The 16514-nt window shown below is 40.7% G+C and overlaps 1 protein-coding gene across 1 annotated transcript in view; it reads right to left on the bottom strand.

Moving 5' to 3' along the window:
- Nucleotides 1-12697, bottom strand: part of ELOVL2 (ELOVL fatty acid elongase 2) — a gene marked incomplete at its 5' end in the record, with an annotated part of 39622 nt that extends 26925 nt beyond the window's left edge. Inside the window, one exon of the mRNA XM_080609669.1 lies at nucleotides 12500-12697. Within this exon, the coding sequence (XP_080465795.1) occupies nucleotides 12500-12697 (198 nt within the window). The remainder of the gene's footprint in view (nucleotides 1-12499) is intronic.
- Nucleotides 12698-16514: the final 3817 nt, after the last annotated feature.

Raw genomic sequence — 16514 nt, 5'->3', positions numbered from 1 at the left:
GACACAGTTTTTGCAACAAAAAGCTTGCAGCCTAAATTTAGAATAAAGTTAATAAATAAGATGGGGATAGGGAGTAAATGAAATGGCAGGAGAGAATTACAGCAACGAGTCTGTGAGGCATCTCAGTTTTCTCAGTATGCTGTATCATGATTATTTTGTTTTCCTTGCTATGTGCAGACAGATTTTGTTCCTGCTGAGCAGCTGATTTCCTAAGTTGGTATAATGCATGCAGGGCTTTATTTTGTACTTGGCGTACATGTTTGGCCATTTTTCTGGAGAAAGCAACCAACACAGACAACATACCCTTTCTAGTACTTTGAAAATCTCTTAATTTTCTACTGTAACAAACTTCAGGATCCAAGATAAATAGAGGATCCTAAGCCTCTGCACAGGATCTCATGGCTTGTTAGACAATGAACCTTAAAAAAACCCTAAATGCCAAAAGCAAGAGCTCTGGCTTTCCCACAATCCTGGCAGTGCAGGAAGACAAAGGACACTCTATGCCCAAGAAGTAGGTTTCTTGGTTGCGGTCCCAGATGTCTGCAACAAAATGCTGTGTCCCTGTGGCAGGGATTAATGTGCAAGGGACTGCTTGCCCCTCCTGTTACAGGCAGGGAGGATCAAAAGGGATTTCTAAAACGTGTTCTCTGGCTGGGGCTCCCTCCCATGAATGGTTTTGCCTAAGTTTCTTAAAGAGCTTGTGCTAGTGATGAGGGGGAACAAGGCAGAAGTATCTGAAAACCTGCCTGGGTAGCATTTCTAGCTCCTCTGGGTAGAGTAAAAGTAGGGCCCTGTGGTTTTCTTCTTTAAATACATTAAATTAAAATATTAAAATAATAAAATGTAAAAATAATAAAATATAAACATAAAAATAAAGCCTTAGGGTTTTTTCTTTATGTCTTATTAACAGACAATTGCCAGCAGCCCTTCAGAAAACTCTATGTCAGAAACTCAACTTGTAAATTATTAACTAAATAATTGTTTAATTAAGTCTTTCATGCAAAGCTAATTCCCTTTATAGGCATGCTTCTGCTGAGGACAGCAGTGGCAGAAGATTAAATACAGGCCTATGAAGCACATAACAGAAACAAAAGACTGAGCTGTTGGAAAACTTGGCAGCTATATATATATATTATTAAATACCTGTCTTAAAACAAGTCAGGATGTATAAGGTAAAATGGACTTCATGTATGTGTACATATATATATAATGCTAAAGGTACTGTAAATAAGAAAATAAATGCAGCACACCTAACTTCGTACTATATTTATAGTCAATGAATTACGAATTTCTGAAGTTCACTACTAGTAAAACTATGCTCCCGAGGTATCTTAAAATTGCCATAAGTACTGAATGTGTCCAGAATAATGTTTTTCTTCTGGGAGAAAATAGAGAAATATAGCATAGGATAACTTCATTTTTCAGAAAATATAATGGTCCTGTAAATGCTTTCATCCTCATGAACAAAACCATCTCCAGCTGATGCAGTCACTAAACTGCACTGAACTCTTGATGAACATAAATAAAAACCAAATCAGAGCTAAAGAGCTGTTGTGTTTTAGACTTGCTTTAGAGTTGCTGTGCTGGCTGGAGAACTGGGTTCTAGCACACCAGCTTCTCAGCTGTGCTTTCCTGGGATGGGAACACCACTGTGGACTTCTTGGCAGTGCTGGTTGTACAGCTGTTGCAGATTTCAGATAAAGTGACTCTGGATAACTGAAACTGTCCAAACAGAAGCTCTTAAAATATGTTATGCAAAGCTCATGTGAAGAGCCACGCAGGACAGTGAGCTGCAGCAAAAGGACGGTGCTGTGCGACTGGGAGCAGTAATCTCATCTGCTGGCACAGCTGGAACAGGAGCAGACAGATGTTCACATACTTGATTGGCTTTCATAGTAACTTCTTTAGCATAGATCTCCCAAGTCAAACTCCTTCCATCCTGGGTTTTTACTGAGCTAAACCACAAAGTTCTTGTTTTCATAAATTTACATTTTCTAAAGATTACAGTCATGTTTCCAAGCTTTTCACTGCCTCAGTAAAACTAGAATTATATTTAAAAGGAATATTGTAAGTTAAGATTATTGCTGACCTCTGTAGAGTTAGAAAATCAAGAAAGAAGAAAGTGGGATTAAAAACCACAAAATCAGACCTGTAATAATGCCTGTGTGTATGTTTTTTTTCCAAACCCCTCTACTGAAGGTCTTATTTAATCCTCATATAAAGCTACTGAGTGAGATGAATTCTGCCCAGCTGTTACTTCCTTTGTAAAAAACTGTCCTATAAACATTTAGTCAAACTGGGCTAGCTACCTTCCCAATGTATCAAAATCTACTCCGATATATACCCTGGTAACCTGCTCAAGTTATTGAATTGAGGTATAAACCAGGACATATTCCCATTCCCTTGACATATGGGAGCAGACCTGGAAGTAGCAGGAGATTGATGGGGGGGGTGGGGGGTGTCCATTGCATAGTTATAACCCAACATGTAGGCGTAAATGCAGTGCTGGATGCTGAAGAGACCAGCAGAGCTTCACATGGGTGTGATGGTCCAGACTCACTGTGGACCCACTGCTGGGAGTGGAGCCCTTGTATTTTAGTTTCTCTTCAAAACTTGGAAACAAGGAAACTGGTGAAGTAGCTTAGTGCTGCACGTTATTGTTTGTGCGTGTGTGTTTTCTTTCCATTGCTCTCTGTTCAAAGACTAGTAAAATTGGTCATGTTTCAGTTTGCTTTAGCCACATCCTTAAAAGTAACAGTGCTGAGTTTACAGATTTGTTCTCGTTCTTAAGGTTTGGGTGAAAGAAATCTTGTTGTGATTATTTGTCCATTACAGAAATATGATTTTCTTGGTTTGAAGCCATTTGCTACACCATTCCTTATAGCTGCTGCCCAAATGCATAGACCCTTTACTGAATCACTTATAGGAATGTAGGTGGAAAAAGGGGAAGGAAAAGAATGGAAGAGGAGGAGGTATTTGTAGCATGCTGCTGTGGATTAGAGAATCCAGATCCCGTCTTCTAAGGTTTCAGCCTTAATCTTCCCCCACATGCAAAGTCTTTCAATTTCACTTTGAGGTCATTACCTATGTACTGAACAGTTTAACTGCTGTGTGACGGATGCAGGTGCAAAACTCAGTACAGAAAGCTTTTCAGCTGGGGAGTTACGAGTGTAACTCACTCTGGGAAGGAAACTTGTGGTTTTAGGTCAAAATACCTGCTTATAAAATTTAATAGCTGTATGCTAAACTTAAAATCAAACATATTTCAAGCTTATGAGTTTTAATTGTCCTTTATCTTCTAATTTATCATTTGATGCTAGATATTGCTTACAGGTAACTGCTGGTTTAAAGAAGAAAAGTAAAACCAGATAATTCTAAAGGATGTGCATGTCACAATACCTAAATCTATGGAAAGAAAACATAACTAGAAGACATTCAGTGTGTATGCTGGTCTTGCAAAACATTGTGTGTCTTTGTGATTATGTCCAGTATTAGAAGATCGGCTTTCTTAGAAGAGGCTTCTCACACAGCTTTCTTCATCGTTCAGAGGCTTCTTCATCTGACAGGATCAGCCTAAGCTGACCTGTAAAATCAAGTGTCATTGAAGATTGGAATTTCCATGTGACATAACATCTACATAAGAACTGCAGTGACTGCCACACCTGTCTTTGTTGATTTAATCATTAATTGATTCTTACAGCAAAGAGCCACTGTAAAGATAGAGATGGTGTGGAAAAAGATTGGTTCCCTCCATGGTTAAGTATCGATGATGTTCAGCTCTGCCCTGTAGTGGACAGATAGCAGGCGGAAGGAAAACAGTTGCTGGCAACATCAACTTGAACTGTCTGAGACCTGATATACATCACAGGCACCGATCAGGTACCTCTTTCCAGAAAATGCATATCCTCATGAGCTCAGGTTTCCATCAAGTGAAGCAGATGCTCCAAGTCCCTTTAGTTTTGCTGCCATTTCAAATAAGGGAAAGCATCACTTCTTTAGCATTAAATCTGTGTTATTGGCAATCACTATTTGAAGAGATGACAATTTCTTATAAGTAAATGTAATACATACATTTGGGTTATAGGACAAGTTAGAAGCAGCATTGTTGACACCTGCAGCTGATTTAAGTATCACTATAGATATGCTTAAAGACAGATAGAATGGGAAATGTCTATCCTCTAAAAAAAAAAAGAGGGTCAGGGGCAAAGAGAAAAACTAACTAGCATACACAGAATAATTATTCGCCAGCAAAACATGTTGTCAGACAGAAATAGCAAAAGTAATGGTGGTAAATCTAGCTATTTAGAAAATTAAGGTGTTACAGACAAAAAGGAGCAACAAGAGACTTTACCCTGGAAAATAGACTATAGCAGGAAATATACATCTCTGTTTAAGTCTGTGTGATCTGTAAATGTGCTGAGGGAGCAAACGTGTGATAGCTGTGAGAGTTAAGTAGGCAAGTAAAATAAAAGAATTGCAAGTATTACTGGTTTTAAAGAAAATCCATCTATTTGAAATTATTTCATTTAGGAAGATCCTTAGAAACCAGGATGTCATGTCTGAAGACGTCTTTTGTTACTTTTCCCAGCTAGGTATAATCACTGTGTTATTTGAGAGCTCAAAGTGAATTGAACACTCTTTCTGCTATGCACATTTCTCCTTTGTAATTTAGACTCAGTTACCTGCAGTATTAACCTGAAGATCTGAACCAACTGGATGTTGATCAAAACATTTCTGGCTTATTAACTGGCTTATTGAATCAAGTGCAAGATCATTTTGGATAACAAATTCTCAAACATTTTCTAATTCTGTATTGATACACGAAGCATCATAGGTGTTTAATGATCTCACTTTGCTTTCTGCAACACAAATGCCCATGTTGTGGTGAGCACTTTTCTATTTAGCTCAGTATTGCTAATTTACATGGCATCATGACTTCAAAAATATTGTATCTTCTTCACTTTAAACACCTTATTGCATCCACTGAGAACTGCTCAGACTCACATTCGCAGTGTCTTATCAATGCTGTTCATATTTGGAGGAGGAGCACTGAGGGGTGAGGAGATGCCTTTCAAAAGGAACAAGAGCACATTAAGCCCTGCATTTGCTGAAGAGTAGGGGACTGATACGGCTTTGTTGGTTTCAGCTGATCAGAATGCTCATCATCCTGCTCAGTGCTCAGGAGTGGTGGAATACCTTTGAGTGCTTGCAGCACACAGAGAAAGTTTCAAGCAAGACCTAAAGATTAATGAGACAGAACTCTGAAATATTTATACTCTTTTAAACACACAAAAATGCACTCGGAGACAAAATGGGATGGTGCTGCATTGCTTCCCTCCTACACCCATCCTTGTGACAGTGTTCTTTGGTTTGGCTTCCAGCTTTGCACCTTCCCATCAAAACACTTTCTGACCTGAACTCTGCCATTTCCCAAAGGTGTCTGGCAAACAGAAGGAAATGACTTCTCACTTGATGAAAAAGAAATTATTTTTTTGGGGGGGAGGTATTAAATGTAATCCTGAGGGGATATTTCAGTGATACCCAATTTGAGATAAAATTATGCTGTTAATTTAGTAAATGTAAGTGGGGAAAAGAGTGGTGCTTTTCCCTCCAGGGTAGAATATGGGGGATATTTGTGAGAATTTCCTTTCAGTTATTGCAAGCAAAATAACTCTAATCTAGTCTTCCATCTTTCAAGGGTTTTTTTGTAGATACTATTAAAATGCAGGCTTACAAAGTTTCCAGCAGAAACTTAAAGAAGAAATAACTGCATTAAACCAGAAAGATTCTCAATATTGCTTTTCTGTGTGGAATGTGAAACTACCGATGTTTTGCAGGGGAATAAAGCTAAATGCTTCCCTGCACAAATTGCCCATCCTTGAGTCAAGTTTCAAATGTGTTTCAGCACCAAGAAATCACAAGTGGCATCTCAGCTTTCAAAGGGCAGCATGAACGTCCTGTGATGCTTTTGACACATATCAGAAAAATAAAATTTAAAAAAAGAGAGGAGATGTAACTAAGCTCCTGCTAGGGGTCTGAGAATTGGCCTTCAAAGGAAAGAGAGGGCTGAAAATTGAACACAATGCCACAAAACTAGATGTGTGATATACCCGACTGATCTATTTTGGGGGATGGACTGATTCAGTGCTACCTTCTCATGGCTCTTAATCACCGAGCTTCCAGATAAAGCCAGTAGCTCTAGTATTTGAAGACGCAAAATTTCCAAGGATGCTTTTTAGGGTGGATCCAAAGTCTTGTAATACCTTTTTTTTTTTTTTTTTTCCATGAAAGGACCTGATTTTTGGGAAGAGATTTGGATTTCTTAAGTAACTCGTATAAAATAAAGTGTCAATTAGGACACTGATGATAACTTTGGAAATTGAAGCCACCTGCACACTTGGCAAGTTAAAAGACATCTCTTCTGCTTTCAGCAGCAGTAGAAGGTGAGAAGAAGAAAGGAACCTATGAACTCTTTCTTAATCTGAACTGGTTTTTGATATGCGTCCTTTCTGATGTCTTAGATTTTTTTCTTCCGTAAACTTAAAAAGATGGAGGTTTTGTCTGGCTCATGCATAACCTTCTGTCAGTATTAAAAGACATAACTCAGAAAGAAGTCTAGTTGACTAAAGGAGGTGCTCCTAGGTAAGAAGGGCTGATTTTAAAACCAAGTACAGTGTCTGGTACCAAGTACAGCAAATCAACACTGAAATGCTACTCTAGGAAGACACATAGTCCTAACAGCTGAGAGGAGAGAGGCAGCTGTTCCCTACAAGCATTGCATGGGTTATTTTTCATACTAGGCAAGCTTCTGAATTTGGGGAGGCGGGTGATTTTGAGTGGTCAGTCAGTAGTTCAAATTGACTAAACTCTTTATTACATAAAGAGATTTCAACAATAGATTGACAAGCATATAAATAAGAAAATAGACTTAATGTATTTGCCCCCCCCAAATTGCATGGATTGTTGACAAGCAGTCAAAAAAATAAACTGTGCCCATAATAAAACACTGTTCCGCCACAAATACTGACTTGTAGCAGATGCAGAATTTGCACGACTTCACACTTGACCTTTTAAACTGCAATAGGAATAACTTGGCTGACTGCAGCCAGCAATGGAAGAGAGAGTGGGTGTGGATGGTATTATTCAGAAGTACCAAAAGACGTGCCAACTCTCTGACATGGAAGTCACCCTCGACAACTTTGCCAACCATTTATTTCCTGCCAGTTTGAAGGCACTTCTCTTCTTGGAATGGTTTTATCTATGCTCAGAGCAGAATACAAGAAGCAAAGTATTTTTTTACTTCAAGGTGGCTGTGAAAATGCACGTGTAATAGAGGGAAATAAAGAAACAGAATCTGATGCATGTTTTCCAAAGTGTCACTTGAGAACACAAACCAACAATTTAACAGGGAAATATCTTCTTTTTCTGTCAACTGGGCCTTTTTTTTTTTTTCCCCTTTTCTTTCCATTTCTCCCTTAAATCCTTCAGGGCAACAACCTGGATTTCAAATGCTAATTCATGTTTTGGACTTCAATCATAATTGAAGAAGACTGGGTGTGGAGAGGGAAGGAAATTACTGTTGATTTTCATGTTTAATAAGGAAGACAAAAACAGAGTATGGAGGTTTTCTTTTATATCTCCTCCTCCAAAACAGTTCTAAATTTACCTCTTTTAAAACCCTATAATCAGGCTAATGAGCTCCAAGAACACTTCTTAAAATTGTGTGGAATAATAGTGCACATTCTGCTGGCACAAGATAAAAGGGTGCACAAGCTAATTAGCTCCCTTTCTCCTTTAACCCCAATAATAGGTATCCTAGAGTTTAATCCATGTATAACTGGAATTTTAAAGCTCCAAACCCTTAAACCCCTTATACCATGGAAACACCCAGACTGATGTTTTTCTCAAAGCAAAATAAAAATGCTAATGACTGTGCTGCACAGTAAGGCCCTAATGTCTGTAAACTGCATCAGTTATTGTCACATAGGGGAAATAAAAACAGCTGTAGACTTTTCTTCATGTGCATGAGTTATTCCTCCCCATTAGGTTTCTGTACCAGTTTGTCTTTGCTAGCTGCAAATTGTCATGAATGGTAAGTACTTACCAGCACACTTCAGGGGCCCTTGAAGAACTTGGGAAAGAATGGTTTTGTTAAGCTTCCTTATGCTTGGTTTTAGGATATTTATTTAAAACTTGGCCACTCTACTTCCAACTTTCATTTCTTGCTGTGTTTGGCTTTCAAATAATGACACAGAATATGAAGTTAATTCTTGTTTGTTTTTCATAACTGCTGTTCTTAGTGGGAAAAATCAAAATGTGTCCCAACAATGATGTAAACAGTCTTAAATTTTCATTATCTAATTACACATCTTCACATAGAAATTTCTGCCCCATGGGGTCTGATTTCCCTCAGTTTGTGACATATTTTTACCATGGTCAGTTTTGACTGAGAAAGAGGAAATGCAATGCAGGTTAAAAGTTATTAGCTAGAATAAATTAATGTTCTTTAAAAATTCACTCAGTAGTTATTAAATTGATATCAAATCATAATTTTGATATTAATGCCAGTATAATGTTAATCATCATGTTCTTGAAGATGTAAATTGTTCCCTTTTATCCTCCTAAATCTAAGCATAACTAGTCCTCAAAACCTCAACTGTGTTTTGCTGTTACTTAAGTAGGTAAGAAGCCCCACAGAAGACATAAATATTCACTTTATTTCATACTGAACTCTACTTGTCAGCTATGCAGCAGTCCTGTGGGTAAAGACTCAGTCTCTCAGATACTGTGGCCCATGTATTTAGCATATGATAAGGCAAGCCATGGGGTCATATGTAGATAATGGATTTATAAGCTCAGCTGCTGCCAGGCACTTACAAATTGGCTGATAAATTTGGTATGCTTTAAGTCTGAAGTGCAGTATTTATAAAGTGGCAGAGCTGCAGGCCCCAGTCTCACAAGGTGTTTCTTCTCTGTTGCAGGTGGGCAATCCTATTCGTGCCCTTCCATCAGTGTCTCACAAAGCAGAGTCATCCCAGCAGCTTTCTGGCTCTGAACAATAGGTGGTACACTTAGTTTTATTCTCCTAATTTTCTTCCCTTCTTCTTTACCTTCTTTAATTACAAGTCAGGCTGCACTTTATCACTGAATATGGACTTCAGACTCTATTTGTATGAGGCCTATCAATGCCTCGGCTTCTAAATGAGTTTTACAGGCAGTGATTAACAGAACTCTCATATAGCATGGTATGAAAGCATCAGGAAAAATTCCTACATGATATGATTCTGTTGAAGTAGATGTGTTAGATTAGGGAATAAGACAGCCTTTTATGTCTACATTAATCTGGGGTTTATTAATTCCTAAAGAAAACACTACTGTAGGTTTTTCCTAACTCTTAGTTGAGTCAGAGGTTCAATTTTAAAGTGTTTGCAACTTTTTTCTTTAATAAGATCAAGGGATGCTATTAAATTAAATGAATATAAAATCAAGTGCCTGATGAACAACAGGAGTCCATTTCTTTTCATAGGTCAGACTGCTTGTAATGAAGATACAATGATCAGTCTTAAAGAATCAAAGGATCTTCCCAGAGAAGAATGAGATCAACACCAAGGTCAACATGCAGATTTTGATAAGCAGGTATCTATAACTAACTATGCAAATGAAGCAGTGTACTCTTACTTCAGGCCCCAGAGGGTTCTTTTAATCAATCACATCTTGTGTAAAAGGCTTCACTGCGTCTTTTTGAGTTTCAGTGCAAGTACTCATGTTCCTTTGTTCTATACGCAGTTTCTGAGCATGTTTTCTCATAGGTTATTAATTCTGTATCAGCTGGCATAACTCTGACTTGCTGCTGTGGTTATGGATGGCAGGGCTACAGAACTCTGCTGCCTTTTCACTGAGGCGCTGGAGAGATACTGTTAGGAACGGATGCTGTAGCACCATTTCCGTGTCAGTCATGGATTTGTGCTGGATTTATCTCTGCCTACAGAAAATGTTCTCTTCCAGTTTGCATGTCAATGTTCAGGGGCTGGAATATTTTCTTTGCAACATTCTCTTTCAGGAAGTGCTCAGGGCAATTAACAAAGACTAATTGTTAATTAGTATTTGAGGCAGGGCTTTATTTTAGTTACTGCCAACAAAGAAGAATGATTTGTTGCTGTCTAGGGCCCTTTCTGTATGTCCTGGGATCAATGTATGCCCATATCAAGCACCATACCTGATATGGTGGCTGTGATACTTATGAATGTTTAGAAGAGTTAGGTGTCTGCCTTCACTGAGTTCAGATTACACTGGTTATCAAAGTCTCTTAAATTCCCAAAGTCTCTTGGGAATTTAAAAAATATTCTAGCTCCTGTCTATATAGCCCCTCTGCAACTGGATTATTGTAGGGGTACAGATACTTGAACCTATTAAATACAGCTTTGCACCAATCTCATGTTTATGCTTACCTTAGTGTTACCTAGCCTCTTTGTAAGTATTAGTTGTCATGCTCTGTGCAAGGTTATACACTCTTGTACTCCATAAAAGTGGGATTTGATCCCATGGAAAATATACTGACAAATCAAAATTTGTAATCGGTTTAAAGTTCAAGGGTGCAGCCAAATCCTGAGCCAGGGTAATTTGACCTAGATTCACTGAAGTAGATCTGCAGTGAACTACATAAACAGAAGAACCCTGTCACACTGTGGTTCCCATCGTATGATGGGGATTCCAAGGAAACACTTAAAGCCTGATGAAGGCTGTGGTTTGCTGCTTCAGCAAAACGACGTTTCAGATTTAAAAAGAGTATGTTTCCTTCTGCTACTTTTCTACAAATAATAGTGACTGAACACCCAGGATGCTGAGGAAACTCTTGCAGTTGAGTTGAAGAGACACTATCAACATACATCCGCTTATTTCTATGCCACTAGAGAAGGGAGTGCTAAAATACTGTTTCCACTACTCGGGCCAAAAATCTACGTTTGTCATTCATTTGCTCCTGATACCTTTGGTAGTATCATCTCGTGTCCTTGTGTCCCCCTGCCCCCAAGCTCCAGGTCTATCTAGACATCTACATGCTGTAACTTTTAACCCTGTATTAGCGTCATTGCAACAGTTTTCATCAGAAGTTCAGAGTTTGGATTCAGTAGTTACTGTTCCAAGGACAATCTTTAAAAATTTTAGAACAAAGCAACCTTCAGCCTTTATACACCCTCACAGATTTTTCCCAGTTTTTCCATTCTCCCCCCCCAGAATGCCTGTATGTGTGAGTAATAACGCTTGGGAAATCTCAGCAACTTTTCAACACTGAGGTTACTGGAGATACAGAAGAGCAGAACTTGCTAATAGAAACCCATGCATAGCTCTGGTGATTTCTGGATATTGCTGACAGCTGTTTGAAGAATAATTTCAATATTAACTAAACAGTTTTAAGAACCAGAAATAACAGGTTAAGGGTAGGTCTCAGCTATCGTTTCCATTAGTATAAATACAAGGTTGTCTATGCCTGTGTATGCCAATAAATCTTTCCTTGACTTGCACCAGTGTAACTGACTTCATCTCAGTCCTGGAAGGAGTCAAACTGAAATATTTAAACTGGTTCAGGCTATTTTAACTTTCTTTCCAGTGGACTCAGCACTTCTGAGCACCTGAATGTTAGCTGTACCAGTTACTGATAAATAATGCACATTACCTTCTGCCACATCAGGTGTCATCATAACTGCCTTCACTATATTGAGGAAGACACTATCAGCGGCTGGTGTTAACTTAAGCTTTGTGCAGTTATGGTAACTTTGTCATATATTTTGTGTTTACGTTTCACCTTACATGATAAAAATTAGGAATTAAATAATGTAGTGGAAAATCATTCAGGGGGTCTTAGGCAGCATAAGGTACAGCACTATTTGTGATCTTCATTCGTTAGGGTCTTTCCATTGCTATCATCCTGAGTTGATTGCAAATAGACTACATAGGAGAAACAGATTCAGACAGACAGCATGTGGATACATGACAGTGAGGAAGAGGACTCAGGTTAATTCATGGAAAGACTATTTTAATATTATTCATGTCTGAATTGATGGGATATGGGAGAATTGCAAATGGATTTTTATGTACGGAAGGCAGAATTTACTATATATGATGCGAAGGCATTTGGAAAAAAAAAAGTAGTAAGAAGTATTTTTGATGTTAAATCATATGCAAGAAAAACTATGTTCTGCTGTTAATAGTGTTCCAAGCTTCTGATATGACATGCTTGGACAAGTTATTCATCCCACTGTACCTCAGATTTTAAGGCTGCAAAATACCTGTATGCTACTGTCCCGCTTTGTCAGGTCAGCCTTACACTTCATGCATTACTGTTTATAAACAGGATCAGCTCCTCCGGGGAAGTTACTATGGCTGCAAAGGCACAATGTGCTACGGGGAAATGGTCCTACTCCCTAAATAGGTGACTGCATTGTCCCACTGTAACTGTTAAAATGCTGAACTGGAATCTAAAACTCTATTGTTCATTCATTACCTGGAAGAAAAGAAAGTGTTTCGCTACAGACTGTGTGGCTAATGCAAGAGGTTCTGTTAGCATACCGTCAGGAATAAGCCGTTTATGTAACACGCTCAAGTGCACCTCGAAATAGAGAAACCCGTGAGCATGGAAGGGCGGTGGGACCGCCTGCGCGGGGGGTGCACATCGCTCGCTCCCGCCGCCCGGTTCCCCCATATGACCGTCCCCGCACGGCCGTGCCCTCCGGCCGCCTGGTCCACAGAGTGCATCGCCGTAGGGTGGGTGCAGCGGCAGCTCAGAGCATCCGCCCACCCCCAAAACCCAAATACCCCAAACCCACTCCACGGCCCGAACAGGACCCGTACGAGCGGGGGGCAGGGAGCATGAGAAGCAGTCAATCAGCCACTGGCGGGGAGCGGACTGGGAGAAGGGAACGGAGGGAAGTGGGGTCAGGGTCCCCGCTGGCAGCGGGGGACACTCACCATGGCGGCGGGGCGGCGGAGCGCTGTCCAGGGTATCGGCCGGCTCGGCTCGGCTCTGCCGGCGCTGCCCGCCGAGCCCTCGCTATAAGGCACCGCCTCCTCCCCGGCTCCGCTGCGCCCGCCCCCGCCTGCGGACACATGGCGAGAGGGGCCGATCCCGGACCCCGGCTCCAGGCAGCATCGAGCCGCCGGCGACGCCCGGGGTTCCCTGAGGGTCCTCCCCGCGCACAGGGAGCCAGTGGACTGCAAAGAGGGTCGGGAGACGGTGGCGAGAAACGGCAGGGAGGTGGGGATGCAATGGCTGAGAGGGAGAAGGAGTTCACAGAATCAGAGAACGGTTTGGGCTGGAATGGACCTTAAAGATCACCTGGTTCTAACCCCCTGCCCTGGGCAGGGACACCGCCCACTAAACCAGGTTGCCCAAAGTCCCATCCAACTTGACCTTGAACAATTCCAGGGATGGGGCAGCCACAACTTCTCTGGGCAGTGAGTTGAGCAACGCTGCTCCACCACAGCCCCAGGCATCTCTGTGGATATGGACATGGCAAAACTGTTGGGAAGATTAATTTCAGAGGGGTCTCCACTGGCAGGCTGGTTTGGGAGCAGACAGGGTCATGGGCTGGCTGCTGTGATACTGACATGACCCTGTTGTGTTTAACAGAGGGTTCGGTATGTAGCCCAGCACTTACTCATATTTGCAGTTGAAGTTCTCTGACCTGAAGCCCTGAATCCTCCGCAGAGTGTGCCAAAGTGAGATCAATGTTGTCCCACCGTCTGTGTCAGCTCCCCAGAGATCTATTAGGGAGGAGTTGATAAGCAAATGTTGATTTAGGTTACCTAGGGAAGAGGCAGAAATCATGCAGGGCAGGAGGTACTGACCCCACCACAACTCTACCACTGATACAGAACAGAAAATGACTGGGGAAGAGGAGAGGCTCGTGCTTGGTGGAACAAACACAAAATTTCATGGCTTCAATCATGCCTGATTTTTGCTCTAAATGCTAATGAAGCCTTATATCTCCTATAAAACACTTATTTAAACTATCAAAGCTTATTGAAAATGTCCTGCTTCTTTTTCCATTTTTAATAAAGCAATATTTGGCATTTGAAATCAAAATAATCTTTCTTAAAATATTTAAATTCTTCATTTTTTCCTATTTTCTAAATTAAAACTTGTAAAAAATTACATGTTCAGACATGTGCTGCCATTGCTGCCCTCTCAACTCTGTCTGTTCATAGTTTTATTGACCACAGCTCACAGTCTTTCCTGGTTTCAGTGTTTCAAGAAGTGGAAATAAGCTAACGGGTCCATGTGTGGTGCAGGACAGGTGACATCTTCAGACTCTAAAGTGTACTTGGTGGGCTATATTTATCCAAAATGAATTGCTGATGTTCTAAACCCTGAGACTTCCTTCCTGGTAGGCTTTGTCCATGTACTACTTCATCCGCCCTCATCCCTGCTGGCCCAAGCTGCAGAGAGACCCACCAAAGGCTGTGAGAATGGCCGTCTTCCCAGGGCTGCCAGCCCAGCAGTGACACTGCCAGGAGCTTCACATGAAAGTGTGTCCTTGTGTGACTTCTAGCCCACTTTTACAGATGCAAATTTGTTTGCTCAAGCTTCCAGCTTCCAGTGTGTCAGTCTAAACTGGACTGCCACAATTCCTGAGGTTGACCTGCCAGCCTTTCCTCCAACTTATCTTTTTGCTAGGTTATTCATTAAACTATTTCTGCATTACCACAGACCATCTCAAAATATTGACAAGAAGTACCTTTTGATATCTATTCTGTCCTCAGAGTAACCATTCCCTCAGCAGAAAATTTCCTCTTTGTCCAAGAGATTTCTCTCTAGGTGCTGTGGAGCAAGGAGCAGTTTGGAAGCTGACTGACAGAGAAACATGGCAGTGGCTCAGTGCAGTGGAATACTTCAGCCCCATAATTTTTATTCCCATTTCTTTATAGTCCAAACAGGCTGGAGTTAATGTGTCAAGCCAAATCCAGATCTAAGAACAGTGTAATACAAACTATTTTTTCTTCATTATTGTTTTTCTTTGACAAAAATAGAAACACTCTGAATTTCGCTAAAGATGAAACACTTTTAATTTCTTGGGTTCCTTGTGCCTGACAATTATATTAATACTAATCAATGTAATTTTCTTCCATAGTAACAATTTTGTTTTTATTGAAACTGTAATGTCTCCAATGAAGACACACATACGAGACAAACAGGATTCTTGTGGCATCTCAAAGAAACTGTAATAGTATTATTGGTACTTTTAACACTTATATAATGGCCTGAATTTGGAGATTTAAGGGCTGTGGCAGGATTCGGATTCACCAGTTTTGTATGAAGGGCGATGTCATGCACTTAGTTGGAGCCCGGGCACTGAGCATAGCAGAGCCCTGCCATGCATGTGAGTTTTGACTAGGTTGTTGAATAGCATGTTGTCATGAAAGGAAGGGTGGAAACGTCAACATGTGTAAAAATGGAATTGCTTAGTTCCAGCTGAAATTCCCCAAAAACAATGACAGCAACTGGAAATAATTAAAGCCGCACTTCATTCTGAGTTGATGATGAAATACCACAAGGGGTTAGCCTGAGTCCTGATGGTATAGGGGTTGTTGTAGGTTGGACCACATCACAAACTATCTAACTTACAGAATCGCAGAGGCCTGAAGTTGGCAGGGATCATCTGGTCCAACCCCCTGTTCAGGCAGGGCACCCTACAGCCAACTGCCCAGAGCTGTGTCCAGTCAGATTTTGAACATCTCTGCACCATAGGAAAAGCATCATTGACCTGCAATGACTTCAGAGCTCCCAGGTCCCACTGGCCTTGCAGCTCAGCAGGAAACAGGGTGGACAAGGTACCACTGATCAGCCAGCTACCAGCAACTCTTGGCTCCTGCTAAGTGTCCCTCAGTAGTATTTAGCTTTAGTTTGGGAAAGAAATGTGAAATCAAGACATGTCTCCCATTGCCAATCACTGCTCTTGATCATGATCTCCTCCAAAGCCTGGAATTTAAACTCAGGACCTGCCTGTTTCACAGAACTGTCCTGTCAGGAGCATGTGTCCAACTCACTGGCAAAGTGTCTCTTCTTTCCTCAAGCAGCTAGCTCAGCCAAAAAAGGTTATTCTTCTTCTGTTATCCATTCTTTTTCTCATTTTATGGGCACAGGACAATGGTTATGTACCTAAAGATCTCAGCTCTGCTAGTGATACCATGGGCAGTTACCAGGTCAATGTGACAGAATTTCTGTTAGCTCTGAGTGAGTGCTTAAGAACTGTCAGTAATAAAACTGCATGGAATTAAATCTGAGTAACCAGGCTGAAACAAAAAGACTTTGTAATTTACCAAAACTGATTTGAAAGTTTGTCCTCTTTTTCGAATCTGGTATGCTAGGTTCTGTCTACAGTGTACTTTTTTCTATGCTTTTCGTTTTTGAAACTATAGCTGGTGTGATCTGTCTGTACAGCTAAAACTGAAACTTGGATTAAATTGCCAGCTGCAAGGGTGTAAAATAAAACCCAAGCCACAATAAACTTGTGCTGAAG

Source organism: Psittacula echo (genome assembly GCF_963264785.1).
Source record: "Psittacula echo genome assembly, chromosome: 2".
NCBI classification, from domain to species: Eukaryota; Metazoa; Chordata; class Aves; order Psittaciformes; family Psittacidae; genus Psittacula; species Psittacula echo.
This window is presented reverse-complemented; position numbering and strand designations above follow the sequence as displayed.